The 19,731-nt window shown below is 52.1% G+C and overlaps 1 protein-coding gene across 4 annotated transcripts in view; it reads right to left on the bottom strand.

The window, feature by feature from the left end:
- The window catches only part of ADCY3 (adenylate cyclase 3), an 80,243-nt gene that overhangs the window by 21,668 nt on the left and 38,844 nt on the right, over positions 1 to 19,731 (bottom strand). For all 4 annotated transcript variants that reach the window (XM_065891403.1, XM_065891402.1, XM_065891405.1 and 1 more), the window contains one exon: positions 354 to 484. In XM_065891403.1, the coding sequence (XP_065747475.1) occupies positions 354 to 484 (131 nt within the window). The remainder of the gene's footprint in view (positions 1 to 353; positions 485 to 19,731) is intronic.

Genomic DNA, 19,731 nt, shown 5'->3' with positions numbered 1-19,731 from the left:
GGCGTGCCGGGCTCCACGCTGCCCACCGCCAGCTCCCGCTCCAGCCCTCAGGCGGCCAGGTCCCTGCTCGAGCCCCGAAGTGGTGAGACCCTGGCACGTGCCGGGTGCACTCAGGGCTCCGGCGTTTAGCTTATCTCTCGGGTGGCGTCTGTACAATGACGGGCCTGGACCACGGCACCCGTCTCGGCCCCAACATCTGGCAGCAAGGTGGCCCCTGCGGCGGCTGAGGCTCACACTGTGGGGTGGCTGTGTTTCCAGTGCCGGGAAGACTCTTGAACCCCGCAGTGCTCCGCCGACCCCCCCCCCCAAAGCCCCCGTCCTGCGCTCGGAGCCCAGGCCTGCAGCCGGCGCACCTGACATTCTCATGGCGGTACATGTACATGGTGTTGAACTGCTGCTGGTCCTTCTGGCTCTCGTCCTTCTTCATGTCCTTCAGCATTTCGTCTGCCACGTGCTTGGGCAGGATGGAAAGCATAAGGTTCTCCTGTGGGGGAGGAGAGACTGAGTGGGGAGGGCAGGGGCAGGCGCGGACACTCTGGGAAGAAACGCCCTTATCCTGGTGACAGGTGTCAGCCAGGAGCCAGGTGAGCCTCCGCAGAGACCTTGCAGTGCACGCTCCTCACTGGGAAGCAGCCGGAGGCCCAGAACAGGCCACCTCCTGCCCTGAGCAGACTGAGCACCTTCAGAGCGCGGACAGAGCTCAGAAACCCGTGAAGAACCCCAGGCTTGGCTCTGTGCCTCCAAGGCACCCCCAATACCACAGGAAGGGTGACAATGCCTACGTGTGCCCTTGAGGGCAGGGCTTCTGTGTGGCCCACCACACGTTGCACAGGGCCATCACTCAAGAATCCAGATTCTATGTGACTGGAGACCTACGATGTGCCAGGTACCACGCTAGGTGCCAGGCTACAAAGACGAGTCCAGGAGGTGCCTTGGAGGGCCCCCGTGCAGGGGCGCCCTGCAGGCAGATGCTTGGTGGCTAGCGGGCTGAGCCTGTAGCTCAGAAGCCGCGGGTTAGACCCAGCAGCAGGAACAGGAGAGAGGAGACAAGTCACGGCGGGGGTGCTGGAGGGTGGGTCAGAGGAGGGGGAAACGCAGGCAGCGGCAACTTGTCGGGAAGGAACCGCCCTGTGCCCCCGGGAGGGGAGGGAGGTGATGGTGGTGCCCGCTGCAGGACGGTGGGAGAGGCTGAGGGAGAACCTCAGGTGCAGGTCTGCAGGATGGAAACGGTAAGGGAGCAAGAGAACTGCGCTAATGGCGGGGAGGCGACTAAACCGAGGCCCGGGGGATGAGGCAGCAGGAAGTGAGGTCAGCCTGGGAGAAGTGTGGGTGCAGAAGGAGGCAGAGGGGGCTGGGGGAACAAGAGATGTGGCTGGAGGTCGCAGCCTTGGACCCCGGGGTGGAGCAGTTCCGGGTGACCAGGCCCATGCTGCAGGGTCAGCCGCTGAAAGGGGACGAGGGGACAGGCGCGGCGCGCGGATCTGGGAGTGCTATGTCCAGTGACCTAGGGCCGGGGGCTACCTGGGGCAGGAGGGGTGGCCAGAAAACTAAGACCCGCGTCCTCAGCACCTGGGGTCTGACCAGGGGTCAGGTCCCAGGCCTCGGCAGTGATGCCAGCCCAGCGGTACAGGAGCGGGGACACACCTCTGCCACAGGCCTGGACTCCTGCCCTTTGCTGTGTTCAGTGGGCCCTGAGGCCAGAAAACCCAGCTCTACCTGCCTTTCAGACACACCTGCTCTGGGGTAGGAGCCTGAGGTGCAGAGGTCGACTCCTCTCCTCTGGTGGGCACAGGCAAGAGGCCCCCAAGAGTCTGGTGTCGTACCTGGGCCTCTGTCCCCACTGAGCCAGAGGACTGGGGCCTCAGCTCCCCTGGAGAAGATGGCTCAGCTGTAGGTGCGGCCCCTCCCTGCTCCTCCTAGGAAGGTCTGCAGGCCAGGAGCCCCCCACCTGCTCGCCATCACACAGGGAGGTAGGTCCCTGTGCCCCATCTCTGTTCTCACAGGGAAAATCAATCCTCTTTCCTGCAGTGAATCCCACCGTAACAAGGTGACCGCCTCTGCTCAGCACGCCTGGTACTGGCTCTAGCCTGAAGCACGGACAGTGGTTATTCCTATTACCCTCCCATTTCCACAGCAACGTCTCTTCCACTGTTAAGAACCTCGCGGGTGGCACCATTGCAGCTCAGGAATGAGAAGCCAAAATGACCCCAGTGCGCCCTGCCTGGCTCCACCCGAGCCCAGGAAGCAGCAACCAAGCCTCCCGGGGCCCTGCAGCCCAAGCAGAGCAGGTGGCAAAGCTCTCAGCTTGGGAAGAAGATGAGCCTCCGGGAGGATTTTCAAGAAAAGCCAGAGACACGAGGCCCTGCCTGCTCTCGAGGGTGGCCTGGAGAGCTGCTGGGGTCCTGAGCGGGAGAAGGAGCCGGGGCTGAGGGGCAGCAGTGACGGCTGGGGCAGGAATCCCAGGGGTCCCCGCCCGCCCCACGTGCGGCCCTGCCCGTGCCAGGCTGGCAGGGACAGGGTCCGACCGCCTGGCTCAGACCCGAGCCCTGCCACTCGCCGCGCAATACCAGGCCATCATTAAACTTCCCCGTGCCCTGGTGTCCTCGCCCGTAAAACAGGAGGGCTGAGCGACTCGTTACCATAAAGCACTTAAAACAGTGTCCGCACATGGCAAGTGCTCCACATACTTTAGCTGTTCTCGTGTCACCTGATGTGAAGTGTCACTGAGGCACTGAGACAGAAGGTGTCTCAGAAAGACAAGGTCTAAACTTCCCCTGGGGCTTCCAAGCTGGCCACAGATTTATCGATGAAGAGCTCCAGAGGGACGTCAGGGTCAGCAGGAAACCTTTTGGTCCCTCGGCCAGGCCCTGTGAGCTCCGTCTGGTCCAGACAGGACGATAAGGGGACACCAAGAGGGATCCTGCCTTCCACGCGCATCTCAGCCTTTCTCCCCTCAACGTGCACGCGGGATACATGCCAACGCAGGGAAGAGGCAGACATGTGAGGGGCGTGGGCAGGGCCTGCCAGGCTGGGAAGAGCAGAGGCGGGCCATGGGACACCGAGGAGCAGGAAAGTCACAGCGCGGCGGGGCCTGCCTCAGCAGCCACCCCCGACACAGGCAGGCCTTTCCCACGCCCCCCTCAGGCTCTTCCACAGAACTCTGTCCTCCCAGAAAAGCCACTCGGCTCCCTGGGAACCTTGGGGACATCAGAATGCAATCCAACCCTGTGAGGTGCCCGTGGCCCAATTTCCCTGGAACCAAGCTGGGCCTCCCCGGAAGCAACCCGCACTGCCCTATCCTAGCACGGCCTGGGCTCCAGTACTGTCAACAAGGGCAGGATAAAGGCAGCAGCGGAAGCACAAAGCAGGGCAGTCCTGACACCCAGAACCCAGGTGCCTTGGAGGTCCACAGAGCGCGGAGGCCATGAGCTTATCTCTGGAGGTGCCACGTGGGGAATTTTCACTTTTTGCATCACGTGATTCTGTAACTTTTTGCAAGAGAAGAGATGACTTCTGGGACTTCCCTGGTGGTCCAGTAGTTAAGACTCCGCACTCCCAATGCAGGGGGCCCAACTGATCCCTGGTCAGGGAACTAGATCCTGCATGCATGCCACAACTAAGGAGCCCGAGTGCCGCAACTAAGAAGCTGGCGAGCCGCAACTAAAAAGCCTGCATGCCGTAACTAAGACCTGGCGCAGCCAAATAAATGTTTTTTTTAAAAAAGAGAGAATAGACGAGTTCTGAAAGCAGATAACCTGTAAATGTCAAATTTTCCAATAACAAGAAAGCAGCTCTGGTTGTAAATGAAGGCTACCAATTGACCCGTGTGGTGTACGGCAACCCTATGGTCAACCTCAAAAGCTCAGCAGGCAGAGTCCACCTTAAGTCACTCTGATAAGACGAGTCTTAAATAAGAAGTAGGCGTACACAGAAAAAAGAACAATTTGTCAGATGAGAAAAAATGCAACAGGCAGCTGCCACGGGACTGGACAGAACATTCTAGTAGGTGGAGGGCAGGGGCAAGAAAGTGGCCGAGTGGGCAGCGAAGGAGGGGCCGGGCCCACGTCGCAACCCCAGGACCTTTGTGACAGCCAGGCTCTGCTCCCCTCCCCCGCCACCTTCCACGTCTGAACTTCACACCCGTGGATGGCTCCCCAGCCGCGTGCTTCTCCGCGGCACCGAGGCCCCCTCCCCGTGACACCCACCTGCCTTCCTGGCCCCAGCTCCCCCTGATCTCCTCGGTGGCCCCTCCTGGGTAGACCAGCAGGACTATTTGCTTTTCTCTGCTCTGGCGTCACTCTCTCTGGAACGGCCCCTCCTCACCCACCTGTCACCTCTCCAGAGCCCCCGGCCCCTGCCCAGGTATGCTCATCCCCTTCCTTACCTACACCCACTTCATACCAGTGTCTCTACTGATGCTGACCTTGTTTGCCCTTACATTTCAGAGATTCTCAACCCATTCCTGGATCCTGTCCTCTTTTAAGAGTGTATGACGCTAAAGATGGATCTTCTAGAAAAATCCTCACACACACACAGAGGATCCTTCACATCCATTCTCAGAGTTGGGCTGAAGACCCCAACACCTCCTTCATCCATGTCCTTGGAGAAGGAAGGAGGCTGGGATCCAAGTGCACTTGCCTGGTGGGTCCCACAGAGGGCAGAGGGGTGGACAGGACAGGAGCCACCCAGGGCATCCTCGGGGCCCAGAGCTGGGGGATGTGTCTTGGTCTCCCCAGCAGACAGGCAGAGCCTGCTCTCACTAACATAGCAGTTGCTATATGTTTTGGGAGTCATCAGAATGTTCTAAGCCTCTGACCCATTAATGGCTCTTCTGGGAATTTATCCAACAGAAATAATCCAGAAGAAGTAAGAAGACTTACGTGTAAGAACTTTAATGCAGCATCACTTACACTTGTGGAAAAAACTATGAGCAGCCCAAATGCCCAGAAAATGTTTAATGAGACAGTGACACATCCTCTGGATGGAAGATTATGCAACCTTAAAAATGATATTGGTGAAAACTGTCACAAGAAAATGATGAGAGAGAAAAGCAAGACATGAAATTGTATTCTGTGAAGGTGATGCTGGATGCACATGCCTCGAAATAATGGCAGAAGGATATATGCAAGAGAGAAGAGGGCAACAATGTGAGGCGGAATTAAGAGAAAACTTCACATGCTTTTCCAAATTGCTATATGGTTGTTATTGCTGCTGCTTCTTTTTTAAAGTATGTTTTAAACTGGAAATAAACACAAAACTTCCTGTTGCCTCCAGCTGTGACCCTGACCCCAGCTTGTCTGTAACTACCAGTTTTCTTAGAAATGGACCGTCCCTGCAAGGCCACCGAGCTGCCTCCAGACTCCCACATCTGCTTGGCTATAACCTGAGAAAGGAGACTGACGGCCAGGTGCGAAGCAAGCAGGAGACCAGAGCCCCCGGTGAAACGGGAAGGAGGCAGTGGCCCTCTCTTAGGGAGCCACGCGATAGAACCGGCGCCCTGGGCTGGCTTCTTGCTGCAGTTCTCAGAAGCACAGAAAGTCGCCAGGCAAGTGGACACTAAGGACCAGTATCAAGACCGTCCCTCTTCTTCCCTAAAACTTTCTCACCTACCCAATATTTTCACAAACACATCATATTGCCTCCATCTTGCAGGTGCCCAAATCGAGGTGTGGAGGGGTTAGGTGGATTGTCCCGGTTCCTCAGCCGTAGCGGCAGACCCGGAACGTGGACCCAGGGCTCCCTGACCGATGGAACTGGTGGGTTTTTCTCCACCAAAAGACGTACTTTTCACACTCTAACTCACCTGCACCGGACGTTGTTCTGCTATAAATGTGAAGAAAAAGAAGTGCCCAAATCTTATCTGGTAAGGACCTGACAACACGGCTCCCCTGGGGATGAGCCCCGGTCCCTGTGCTGTTGTGTGGGATGGCGGGTCCTCTGTGGGTGCCTCAGCATGCTGGCCCAGGCCCACCAGACCACAGCGGGGCACCGGGGAGAACGGGCCGGGCCAGGGCAGCTGCTGGGACTCTTCCTGACGGTCAGCAGGGAAGGAGGGGGAGGGTGCTGCTGGGGCAGACGCAGGGGAGGCCTGGGCTCAGTGCTGGGCAGGCCAAGAGACTGCCCTGAGCCCACCCCCCTTTTCCCACAGGCCGAGGGGAGGAGGGGAAGGGGGCCGATGCTGAGAGCTCTGCCTCAGTAACTGACAGTGGGTTCTGGATGTGACCAACTGTGAGGGCCCTGAGATGTTGGGTCACCCCAAAGCTGCAAGAGAAGCCAACTGCGGCAGGTCCAGAGGGGCTCACCTAGACGGGGGTGCCACCAGGTCTCCCCTACGGTCCAGTGAGCTGCCACTGGACGGACCGCAAAGGGCCCACAGGTGCGTGGTTCCTGTGCGAACCTCGGCATCACCTGACGCTGCTACTGGAGGAGCAGAAACTTCTGTTGAGTCCCTGGACGTCTAGGCGCTGGGAGGTCCCTTGGTACAGCTGAGCCCATCCCACGGGACCAAGGCCTCATGACCCCAAGTCTGGCCTGCAGAGGGGAAGTCTCAGCATCACCTGGGGCTCACCCAGCAAGGCCCAGGGATCCTCAGGTGACTGGTGACCACACTGAAGTTTGGAAGCACCACTTTATGAGCATTTGAGAAGGATGTGGAGGAAAGGAAACCAAGGGGAAAGGCACAGTCATGGTCCTGTAGTGGAGAGGAGCTGATCGGTACACCCAGAGAGAGATCCGGCTGCCGAGGTCACTGCTGGAGACCCCCACCTCCAAGGCCGTGTCCGAGCAGCAGGCAAAACCCTCAACCGGGACTTGTGGATTAGAAGGAAGCAGAATGGGGACTTCCCTGCTGGTTCAGTGGTAAAGAATTCTCCTTCCAATGCAGGGGATGCGGGTTCCATCCCGGGTCAGGGAACTAAGATCCCACATGCTACGGGGGGACTAAGCCCACGTGCCACAACTACTGAGCTCACGCGCCTCAATGAGAGAGCCTGTGTGCCGCAAACTACAGAGCCCACGCACTCTGGACCCCATGCACCACAACTAGAGAGAAAACCCACATGCCACAACTAGAGAGAAGCCCGTGCACCACAAAAGATCCCACGTGCCTCAGTGAAGACCCTGCATGCCTCAACTAAAACCTGACACAGCCAAAAAAAAAAAAGAAAAAGAAAAGAAAAGAAAAGAAATATTAAAAAGAAGGAAGATACTAAAAAAAAAAAAAAAAAAGGAAAGAAAGAAGCAGAACACTTGAAACCCAGAGGATAGGACAGCAGTGTGATTCACATCAAGGTGGAAATGGCAACACACCTCCAGAAACTTGGACTCATACGGTCAAAGATGCAGAGGTCCAACACTCACCCAGGCTCCTCCAGGAAAGCCAAAACCCACTGATGACCACAGTCCCAGAGAACTGGGAGTAAAGAGGAGGATGTGATCAAAGTTTATCAGGAACTAATACAGTGGGCAGGGGGAGGATGCTCAATAATTTGGATAATCTTTTCACTTAGTTTTTCTTCTCCCTTAACCCTTTTTTATTTTTTAAATTAGTCATTTTGTAATATTTTCAAAACTGAATTGAGACTGTTCCCCCCCCACCTCTTTAAAACTCCTGGTATTTTGAATTCTAACGCTCAGCATTCATTATCGTGTGAATTCTTGTGATCAACTCCAGGCCCCTTCCTATCATCTCTCCTTTATAAAAATGACGTGAGCACAGAGGGCACTTTTTTCAGGACTCTGCCTTTTCAGGCTTGTGGTGCCCTGAAGTTCTGGCATGTGCTTGCTTCACTCTTGGACCATGACTTTTAGGGACACGGTGGAAGTTTGCCAGAAAACTGGACTGTGGGAAAATGATATTTCCTTACCTTGAAGTACTTTTAAAATCTGATGGTCTGGACCGAAAGAAGGAATGGAAGTTGGAGGCTGAAGAGACAGACGTGGAGATAATAATGACTAACTCCAAAGCAGACTTTGCTGAAGAGACAAAGCATTTTAAAGATTTAAAAATCTTGTCAGAAGGAAGAGGAGTAGTTTTGGGGGGCAGAGCAAAAAAATCACTGAGCTGGGGTTGGGCCGCTAAGGCCCCTGCGACCTGGGGCATACACTTTGCCCCTTTGGCCTTGGTTGCTCATGTGTGAAATGGGTTCTCTCTTAAGTATCTCTTTCTTTGTTCGAAGTGGAAATTTTTCCAGGAGGAACACTTGAGAAGATACAGACCATGTATCTATAAAATGTGTGGATGGCATGTCACTAGGACAACTGGTTAATATGGACTTTACCCCAGAGCAATCTGGTAAAATGTAGAGGATCAACTTCAAAAGGGGTAAATGTAATAACCTCTACTTGAGTCCCCAAAACCAACTGCCAGACGACAGGACGGGGGCGGGACACAGTGTATCAACCCTGGGGGGAAAGTCTGGCCATTTGAGATGCTATTAGATTTTAAATGAATTCACAGCATAAAATGATGCCTACACAAGCCCCTTGGCCCTTAACAGAAGTTAAGGTCCCGAAAGAGGAGGCGGTGGAGCTTCTGGGTCCTCCCCCCACCCCTACAAAGAAACAGATCTCCTGGGCTTTGGTCAGCGAGTGACCCTGTGGTGAGGGAGCCGGAGTCCGGTCACCTGAGGGTGGGTGGGAATCAGCCCAGAGAAGAGGGGGATCCGCGGCCCCATGGAGAATTAAAGCCTGAGGAATGCTGTTGTGTGGAAAAGGGATGAGTTTGCTCTGAAGGCCCCGGGAGGGAAGACTGCGGGGGACAGACTGCTGCTTCCCGTGGAGGGAGAATTCTCTAAAAGTCAGGACAGTGCAAACAAAGAATGTGCTGCCCCAGAGGTGGCGACCTCTCGTCCCCAGACACCGCGTGAGAAGGCGGCAGGAGGGGGCAACCACGGATGGAACCACCAGCAGAGGACAGGGACTCAGGGGCTCGGGGGCTGAGACACGGCTCCACACGGAGAAAGAAGGAGGGGTGAAGGGCCTCACGCAGCCTCTCCCCAGCCCTCAAGGCTCATCCTAAAAACACACGGCAACGGAAGGCAAGGCCCTGGCCCTCTGGGAAAAGAATCAGACACGGTCCAGAAAGAGACAGGAAGTTTCTAGTAGGCTTCATGGGTAGAGCAGAAAACTACCCAGATCCTGGGGAGAAGGACCCAGGCCTGCCCCAGGCAGGTGAGCAGACCGGGTAGGGCAAGGGGTCCTGGTCTCTGGGAGAAGAGACCACAGTGCCCCAGGGCAGGATGCTCGGACTCCTGGGCTGGGGTCTCCTCATCTGTAAACGGTTACATGCCGAGCTGCTCAGGTGAGCCGTGAGCCCGGCCAGGGCACTGTCAGCATGGTCTTGGCCAGGCTCTGGGAAGGGATGGATCAAGCACGCCAGGCCTCGCCTTCCTGCTGCCCCAGGACTGAGACAGAGGAGGAGGCCAGCACCGCTCCGAGGGGCCCCGAGTTGTTACAGCTGATACTGTGATGAGGCATATTCAGGAGTTAATTACAGCAGGGTGGCCGCCAGGGATCTGGATAAATGAGCTTGGCTGATGAGAAGCTAAGTTTCTACAACATCCTTGTGAAAGGGGCAGAGGGAGGAAGACAGATTTAAGTGGAGAGACCTACAGTGCCCAGGTGGCCGGTACGTGTGCATGTGCGTCTGTGAGTGTGTGTGTCCACTGTCTGTACAAAGTAAGCCCGTTAAGTCCGCTTATCTATTTAAAGAATGTGTGTGTCCTACAGGGTACACACACACACACACACACACACACACACACACACACATACATGTCACCACAACAGGCTGTGAGCAGACCCACAGCTGTCTGCAAACGTGTCTGTTCTGGTCCTGATCTGTCCACGTTCTTGGAGTTTCCAGGCCACTTGGAAGCCAAAAGGTCACTGGACCCCCCCAGGTACCCATCCTGGCCCGAGCACCTGAGCAGAGGAGGCAGCAGGAGGAAGGGAACGCAGGGTAGGACCTGGCCTTTAGCCCAGGGAGGTCAGGGCCCAAACAACTCCTCTCTCCCTGATGAGAGGATGCAGGACCGCATCACGTGAAATCTGGATGCCCCGGTGCTGCCGCTTCCATGTGAGCAGACAGCTGCCCTGTAGAGTAGGGGCCCACACATGCTGCCCCATCTAAAAGACATGGTCATGACCTCGGTCACTCAAAGTCATCAAAGAACAATCACTGGTCATCTAGGCAAGTCCCCAAGCTACGTGCTGTGAAGCTCAAAGGCAAACCGTACTCCCAAGAGCTTGGATGAGCAGGGCAGTCAAGTCACTTGCCGACTGGCTGGTCTCCCAGGACAGGAGTGCTTTGCTGTCTTCAGCCAAAGACCATGAGAGTTCAGAGGAGGGAGAGGCTGTGTAACTCAAAGACCCGCATATCTTTAAACAAGACCTTCCATTGCAAAACAGGCTCCACGCCAGCAGCCCAGAGTCTCCCAGGTAGACGGGCTCCAAGACGGAAGCAGGACCACATTCAATCTCAGTGTTGGGAGAACAGCCCAGAAACCACACAGACCCAGGGTCAGCCCAGAACCCTTACGCTGCTAGAGTGGGAGAGGGGATGCTGAGCCAGTGCAGCTGCTGGTCATCTGCCTGGCTCCTGCGCAGTCCCGAGATGGGCCACTGTGGGCCAACGTGACCACTATCTCAGGAGACTGCCCTTTGGGCCCAGAGACAGCCCACACGTGTGGCATCTGGAGCCCTCATCAAGAGAGGGTGCTCCTTAGAGGTCTGATGAGTTAATAAGCTGTCAACTAGGAGACGTAGCCCGAGAGGCAGGCCATCAGCCTCTAGAACAGCACTTTCTGTAGTCACAGAAATGCTCTGTAATTTGTGCTCCCCAATACGGTAGCCACGAACCAGCCACATGGAGCTACTGAGCACATGAAATGTGGCCAGTGCAATGGAGGAACTGACTTTTTTTTTTTTTAGTATTTATTTATTTATTTACTTAGCTGCACCAGGTCTTTGTTTCGGCACATAGGACCTTTAGCTGCGGCGTGCAGGATCTTTAGTTGCGGCATGCAGGATCTAGGTCCCTGTCCAGGGATCAAACCTGGGAACCCTACATTGGGAGCGTACAGTCTTAACCACTGGACCACCAGGGAAGTCCTGAGGAACTGACTTTTAATTTTAAAATTTTAACTAATTTTAATTTAAATAGTCACAAATGGCTATGCAGCTCTAGAACAAATTAAGTCCAACTCGGAGGAACAGAGAGCAGCTGCCTGGAGCACTGTGTCGAGAAGGATGCCGAGGTCACGTCTGTGATCAGTGGAAAAGATTGCTACCATGTCTGCCACGGAAGCACGCATCACCTGCTTCCATCTTGGACCCGAAGCAGCAGCTCACCTGCAGGCTAAAATCCTTAGAGCCATCATTGACTTCCCACTCTCTCATCTCCTGTTCTACCCAGCAGTAAGTCCTGTTGGCTCTGCCTTCAAAACATACCCAGAATCCTCTGTTCTCATCACCTCCATCCTGGTCTGGGCCATTATCCTCTCTCACCAAAATTACTGCGATGCTTCTAACTGGTCTCCCTGCTTCCACTGCTATCTCTTCTCCACCATAAGCCAGACTGATCCATTTAAAACCTACAACCCTCCAATGTCTCCCATTTCCCTCAAGGGAAAAGCCAAGGTCCTAATGAGGCCCTGTAGAATCTGGCCCCCATCACCTCTCTGCCTCACCTCCTACCTCTCATCCCCTCACTTCTGCTCCATCTGCACTGACCACCTTGACATCCTATGAACATACCACAGGGCCTTTGCACTTACTGCTCATTCCTCTGATCACTGCATGGCTCACACCCTCACTGCCTTCAGGTCTCTGCTCCAATCTCATCTCATCGGAAAGCCTTCTCTGGCCACACGATATTAAACAGCAACCTCCCTTCACTTCTGGCAGGCTCTATGCTCCTTCCCCTGCTTTGTTTTTCTCCACTGCCTGTCCTACTTCCTAACATAGCATTTGTTTAATGATTGTCTCCCCCACTAGAATCTGTTCTGTTCACAACTGTATCCCCAGTGTTTAGAAGCGTGCCTCAAATATTTGTGGGATGAATCCTCTCTTTTAGACAGTCTGACAATCCTACTCTGTTCCCATTTCACAGGCAAAGAAATGGGGGCTCAAAGGGCATAAGTAATTGGCTCAAGGTCATGGTGCAAGTAAGTGGCCTGGCTCGGATGTGAACGCAAGCTTCACTCTGCACCCCGTGTTGTCAGACATTTCCATTTCTCAAGGCAGTCAGAAATACAAGTTTTTATATAGAATGTCCAAATTTTTAAGTATTAGAAATTTTTGAAGCTCTGGGCTGAAACAGAAACTGACAGGCCAGATGTAGTCTGGGGACTACTCACCTAATTCTCCTCAAGTAGATCTCCAAAGTAGAGGCCCTCACCGGGAGGGAGGGCCAACTCCCCTTCTGGGTTTTGTCGTGATGATTAAATGAGATAATTCAGTAAAAACTCAGCTCAAGACTGGGCAGAAGTAATTGTTAAAAACAAAACAAACAAAAAATGACTCCTATTACTAAACAAAACTTCATCTTTACAGCCAGATAAAGGTGGGGACGCACCACAACCCAGACCAGACTGGACCCCGACCTACAACTCTCTACAACTGTGTGGAGAGAAGAACGCTGCTGGAGGACGTCTCTGGGCCCAGGACCCTCCAGAGCCCGGCAGGGAGCCAGCGCGGAGGCCACAGCCCAGACACGGGGCCATGCACTAGCAGTGCCACCAGCGCCCAGTCCCCCGACCCAGCAAATGTCCCCCCACCGGCAGGGGCCCTCCACGGCCTTAGAACAGCCTGTCCTCTGCGGGCTCATCATGTGCATCACCTAACATGGGCTTGTTCTGCTACATCCTGGAATGTTAGAATGAAGAACATTCTGTGAAATCCGGGAGGTCAGAGCTGGACCGACAGAAGCACTAATGCCTACTTCACCATGGGAAATTCACCTTCTGGCTTTTCTCAAACCAAGAGGCCTCCAAGGCTAAACTAAAAACTAAAAAATACTCGTGAGTGGTTCTGTGAAGCAGTTAAGACAGCAAGCATCTTTGGAGGCTGCTGTCAGGGGGTTTCCTCCATGGCTCCCGTCAAGTAAACGATGGGTTTGCCCCGCCTCCATCAGCTGCGACGACGTGCGGTGACACAGGAGGCAGGTCCCCAGTCCCAGCCCCACTGTTGCCAGGACGACAGCTGGCGCTTTGAGGGCTGACACTAGAAACCCACCCCCAGGCTAGGAGGCAGCCCCCTCATCTGTCTGTCTGTCTCTGTCACTCTGACTCCCCTCTCCCCACTAACTGAGGCTGAGGTCACTCTATACCTTATCCTCACAGCTAAAGGTCTTGAAGGGAACAGTGAGGCAGGCTTGGCCAGAGGTCAGAGACCTTCAGAAAGACCAGAAACTGAGCTTTTGAAAGGGCAGCAGTCCCAGTCCCAAGCTTCTCTTACCAGAGAAGTCTGAGTCTCGCGATAAAGGGGTGACCTGCTCAAGGGCAGAAAGTCACCCACCCAGGGAAACACTCCTGCACAAAGAAGAAACACCACCCCTAGTCCAAGGTGCCCTGGGCCTTGGGTTGGAGTAGCAGGAGAGGCAGAAGCGACTGCTCTGTCTGCGTCCCCCCAGAGGTGAGGGCCCTCAGCGCTCACCCACACCGAGTTCCCCAGGGCACCATGGAAGAAGGTGATCTGACCCCTGGCCCTAGGTGGGTACGGGTGGCGGTGGATGGTTTACTGGCCTAGAACCCTGCACAGGCAGCCTTGGGCTCTCCCCCCAACACCGGCTGCAGCTTCCTCCCCCAGGGGGGTGGGGACCAAGGGCAGCTCTCCTCCCCAGGTGAGGACCAGCTTGGTTTCCTAACTGAACATGATCTGAAGGAAGTGCAAGCCTGCCGTGTGCCCGTCATCCCTCCATCCTCCCCCACACCCTCCTCCACCACCTCCCACTCCCTGGGAAGCAATTCCGAGTATGTGCTTCGGAAAGGCTCAGAAGTCTAGAGTTTGTACCTGGTGACGGGTGTGTACTGGGTGGATTTCCCCGGTGCCTGCAGCTGTCAGGTGGCAGTCAGGGTGCTTAGCAACCCCCAAGGTCCCCAACTAAACCCTCGTGTTATGGTCACATGGGAATAAAGAAAAACAACTCCAGCTCCCTCCTCTGGGCCTCCTGCTCGACCCTAACAGGCCTGTGGAGCCAAGGAGAAGCTGGAGACAGGCCTGAAGTCCACCGGACCACCCTGTGGTCAACGCCACTGGACGGCCTAAAGCACCAGATATGCGCTGGGCAATGCAACGAGAGCCCTCGCCTGCCAGGGCCACACTCACAGAGCCTCAGCTCCATGAGGTCCCATCCCTCCTGGCAGAGGAGACAAGCTGAGCACCTGCCGGGGACGAGGCCGGCGGCCCACCCACCGGGCATCACCCGCCGCTAGCAGGAGGCCGCTCATCTTAGCAAAGGAGAGCCCAACCTCCCACGTGACAGCAGCAAAGAGGGCAGAACCAGAGGATCGGGGTGGGCTCCTGACGCCAGAGAGGAGAGTGACGGCTGGAGGCCACACACAGTGCCTCCTCCCAAAGCAGTTTAGAAGACAAGATAAACACTCGCCAGCAAAAGAAAAAGTGAGACATGGACCCTGAGAACTAAATTCTGAAAGGTGGTCTCCCCTGCAAATTGGGAACTTTTAAAAAAAGGCATTTAAACAAATGTGAGTACATAGGTGGCCAAACCAGCTTCTGTTTCCTCTCCCACCAGGACTTTCTGCAGCCCCTTCCAAAGCGTTTTCACATCTATTATCTCATTTTTATTCTCACGAGGGGCTTTCGCAGGAGGAAAAGTGAAATGGGAGTGTGCAACCTCTCCAGTGGCCTGCACTCAGCTCCAGAGACACATCAGCTGACATTCCTGGGATGTAAAATCAGCCCAGAGCCCACACCACTCTCCACGTCAGCCCCGACGCCTGGGGAGGAAGCAAGCTCTGTCCCGAGTGGAACCATGGACAAGGGTGCACCGGCCCCAGCCGGCTCCCATCCTGCCTCGTGGCTCCTCCTTGGTCAGCGTCCCCTGGGCTGGGGCCATTGCCATGTACTAAATTGTACAATATGGTTAATTTTATGTTATATGTTGTTCACCTCAACAAAAAGGGAAAAGAAAAATCCAGCAAACCTGAAAGTCTTTTCTCGCCGAGAACCCAATTTAACACACTATTTTTTAAAAATTATTTTTAAATGTAACCCCTGGATTATGGGAGGTTTTATTCTACTTCTCTGTATCTTCAAAATGTATCCAACAACAGTAGTATGATGGTAGACAGTTCACTGCCTACTCTTTAGCACTGTGCTAAAAAACCCTTTACACTGAGCTTCCATAATAACCATACGAGACGGGCATAAGACTTGAGTATCTGGTTCTGAATTGCTACATCTGAGAATAAGATGTTACTTTTATAATCAGGGTCAACACTCTTCCAAACACAGAAGAAGGAAAAAAGACTTGAAGGAATATGCCTCTATCAGTATTTTTTCTTTATACTTGTCTATTTTGATCAAATGTCATACAACATATACTGAAAAAGAAAAGAAACTCTTCCAAACCTGTGTTTACCTGGCTGTGACTTGAGCCAAATAAGGAAACAGCAGGCAACAGCCCACAGGATGTTACCACTGCCTTGGGGTCTGTTCCCTGCAGCTGGGGTTTTCAAATAGGCATCCCTGGGGGGAGCTGCAGGGTTCCAAAAGCAAAGAAGTCTCTTCTAGATAAACAAGGAAAACTTAAGTGCCTAAGTCCACCCTCATTCATTCCTGGGAAGAGTGTAAATTGTTTGAACCTCTATGAGACAATTTGGTAATATTTATCAACATGAAAAATGCACGTGCCTGGTTCCTCAAAAAGTTAAATACAGAACCACCATATGACCCAGCAATTCCACTTGGGTTTATACCCCAAAGACTTGGAAAGCTGGGACTCAAACAGACACTTGTACACCAATAGTGGATGGCAGCATCAGTCACAAGAGCTAAAAGGCGGAGCCCGTCAACAAACGAATGGATAAACATGTTATATACATACAAAGGCATATTATTCAACCTTAAAAAGGAATGAATTCTGATACATACTACAACATGGATGACCCTTGAAGACATTATTCTAAGTGAAATAAACCAGTCACAAAAGGACAAATATTGTAGGATTCTACTTATATGAGGTACCTAGGACATTCAAATTCATAAAGAAAAGTAGAATGGTGGTTGTCAGGGGCTGGGGGAGAGGAGGCTGAGGAGTTAATGTTTAATGTGTAGAGTTTCTGTTTGGGAGGATGAAGAGGCTCTGAAAACGGACAGTGGTGATGGCAACACAATGTTGTGAATGCACTTAATGTCACTGAACTCAGACACTTCGAAATGATTAAAATGGTATATCTTCTGTATATTTTACCACAGTAAATATGCATATGTATATACACGCACATGTATGTATACACACACACACACACATATATATACATATATATATCTATATATAATTTTTAAAATGCACGTGCCCTTTGATCCAGCAATTCCACTTCTAGATTTTGAGTTTTCAGATATATTTGTACACGTATAATATGGTGTCCCTATAAAGATGTCTATTACAGCAATGTTTGCAGTAGCAAAAAATTGGAAGTAACCTAAATGTCTACCTACAGGAGCCCTTTTAAATAAATGATGTTACCTCTACACAATGGAATACACTACTGTCACAAAAAGCATGAGGCAATTGCAATATGGACTTAGAACCCTCTCTAAGGGATTAGGTGAACAGATGGAGTGCAGAGGAGGGAACACACTACCATTTGTGTGTGAAAAGTCTGTAAAGTCTGTACAGGCACAGCTCAGAGATACAGCGGGTTCAGTTCCAGAACACTGCAATAAACCTAACATCGAGATAAAGCGAATACTGCAATAAAGCGAATACGTGAATTTTTTTGGTTTCCCAGGGCATATAAAAGTTATGTTCGCACTATTCTGTAGTCAATATATTAAGTGTGCAATAGCATATCAAAAAAAAACCAATGCATGTATCTTAATTTTAAAAAAGACTTCATTGCTAAAAATCGTTAACAATCACCTACTCCTTCAGCGAGCTGCGATCTTTTTGCTGGCAGAGGGTCTTGCCTTGATGTTGATGCTGCTGACTGATCAGTGGTGGCTGCTGAAGGTGGCGGTAGCTGTGGCAATGTCGTCTTAGAACTAGACGGCAACGAAGTCTGCAGCGTCAACGGAAGCTTCCTTTCACGAATGGTTTCTCTGTAGCATGTAATGCTGTTTGATGGCATTTTACCAACAGTAAAACTTCTTTCAGAACTGGAGTCCATCCTCTCAAACCCTGCCGCTGTTTTATCACTAAATTTAAGTAATATTCTAAATTCTTTGATGTCATTTCAACAATCTTCACAGCATCTTTACCAGGAGTAGAATCTACCTCAAGAAACCATCCCCTCTGCTCATTCATAAGAAGCAACACTTCATCCATTAGTTTCATCAGCAATTCAGTCACATCTTCAGCCTTCACTTCTTTTTTTAAAAAATAAATTGATTTATTTTGTTTATTTATTTTTGGCTGCATTGGGTCTTCGTTGCTGTGCACGGGCTTTCTCTAGTACAGCGAGCGGGGGCTGCTCTTTGTTGCGGTGTGTGGTCTTCTCATTGCGGTGGCTTCCCTTGTTGCGGAGCACGGGCTCTAGGCACGTGGGCTTCAGTAGTTGTGGCACACGGGCTCAGTAGTTGTGGCTCATGGGCTCTAGAACACAGGCTCAGTAGTTGTGGCGCAGGGGCTTAGTTGCTCTGCGGCATGTGGGATCTTCCCAGACCAGGGCTCGAACCTGTGTCCCCTGCATTGGCAGGTGGATTCCTAACCACTGTGCCACCAGGGAAGTGCCAGCCTCCACTTCTAATTCTAGTTCTCTTGCTATTTCCACCACGTCTGCAGTTACTTCCTCCACTGAAGTCTTGAACCCCTCAGTCATTCACAAAGGTTAGAATCAGCTTCTTCCAATCTCCCATTAATATTGATAGTTTGACCTCTTCACATGAATCACGAATGTTCTTAATGGCATCTAGAATAAAGAGTCCTTTCCGGAAGGTTCTCAATTTACTTTGCCCAGATCTATCAGAGGAATCACTCCCTATGGCAGCTATAGCCTTACAAAATGTATTTCTTAAATAATGAGACCTGCCAGTTGAAATTACTCCTTGATCCATGGGCTGCAGAATGAATGTTATGTTGGCAGGCATGAAAACAACAGTCGTCTCCTTGTCCACCTCCATCAGAGTTCTTGGGTGACCAGGTGCATTGTCACAGTGCAGTAATATTTTGAAAGGAATCTTTTTTTCTGAGCATTAGGTCTCAACAGGTCTTAACATAATTCTTAAGGGCCCTAGGATTTTCAAAACAGTAAATAAGCATTGGTTTCGACTTCAAGTCACCAGCTGCATTAGCCCCCAATAAGAAAGTCAGCTCATTCTTTGAAGCTTTGGAGCCAGGCATTGACTTTTCCTCTTTAGCTATGAAAGTCCTAGATGACATCTTCTTCTAATAGAAGGCTGTTTCATCTACACTGAAAACCTACTGTTTAGTGTAGCCACCTTCATTAACGATCTTAGCTAGATCTTCTGGATAACTTGCTATAGCTTCTACACCAGGACTTGCTGCTTCATCTTGCATTTTCATGTTATGGAGACGGCTTCTTCCTTAGAACTTAGACCTCAGGAACCAACCTCTGCTGGCTTCAGTCTTTTCTTCTGCAGCTTCCTCACCTCTCTCAGCCTTCACAGAACTGAAGAGAGTTAGGGCCTTGCTCTGGATTAGGCTTTGGCTTAAGGGAATGTTGTGGCTGGTTTGTTCTTCTATCCAGACCACTAAAACTTTCTCCATATCGGCAATAAGACTCTTTTGCTTTCTCATCATTCTTGTGTTTACTGAAGTAGCACTTTTAATTTCCTTCAAGAACATTTCCATGGGCTTCCCTGGTGGCGCAGTGCTTGGGAGTCCGCCTGCCGATGCAGGGGACACGGGTTCGTGCCCTGGTCCGGGAAGATCCCACATGCCGCGGAGCGGCTGGGCCCGTGAGCCATGGCCGCTGAGCCTGCGCGTCCGGAGCCTGTGCTCCGCAACGGGAGAGGCCACAACAGTGAGGGGCCCGCGTAACGCAAAAAAAAAAAAAAAAGCACTTTTCCTTTGCGTTTACAACTTGGCTAACTGGTGCAAGAGGCCTGGCTTCTGGCCTATCTTGGCTTTCGACATGCCTTCCTCACTAAAGCTGATCATTTCCAGCTTTTGATTTAAAGTGAGAAATATGTGACTCTTCCTTTCACTTGAACACTCAGAGGTCATTGTAGGGTTATTAACTGGCCTGATTTCAATATTGTTGTATCTCAGAAAATAGGGCACCCGAGGAGAGGGAGAGAGATGGGGGAATGGCTGGTCAGTGGAGCAGTCAGAACCCACATATTTATTAAGTTTGCCGTATCATAGGGGCGCAGTTCGTGGTCCCCCAAAACAATTACAATAGTAATATCAAAGATCACTGATCACAGATCACCACAACAAATATAATAATAATGAAAAAGTTTGAAATACTGTGAGAATTACCAAAATGTGACCCAGACACACGAAATGAGCAAATGCTGTTGGAAAAAATGGTGCTGATAGACTTGCTTGATTCAGGGTTGCCACAGACTTTCTTTTCCTTT

Source organism: Phocoena phocoena, chromosome 14 (genome assembly GCF_963924675.1).
Source record: "Phocoena phocoena chromosome 14, mPhoPho1.1, whole genome shotgun sequence".
NCBI classification, from domain to species: Eukaryota; Metazoa; Chordata; class Mammalia; order Artiodactyla; family Phocoenidae; genus Phocoena; species Phocoena phocoena.
Note: the sequence above shows the minus strand (reverse complement) of the source record. Positions and strands in the feature narration are given on the sequence as shown.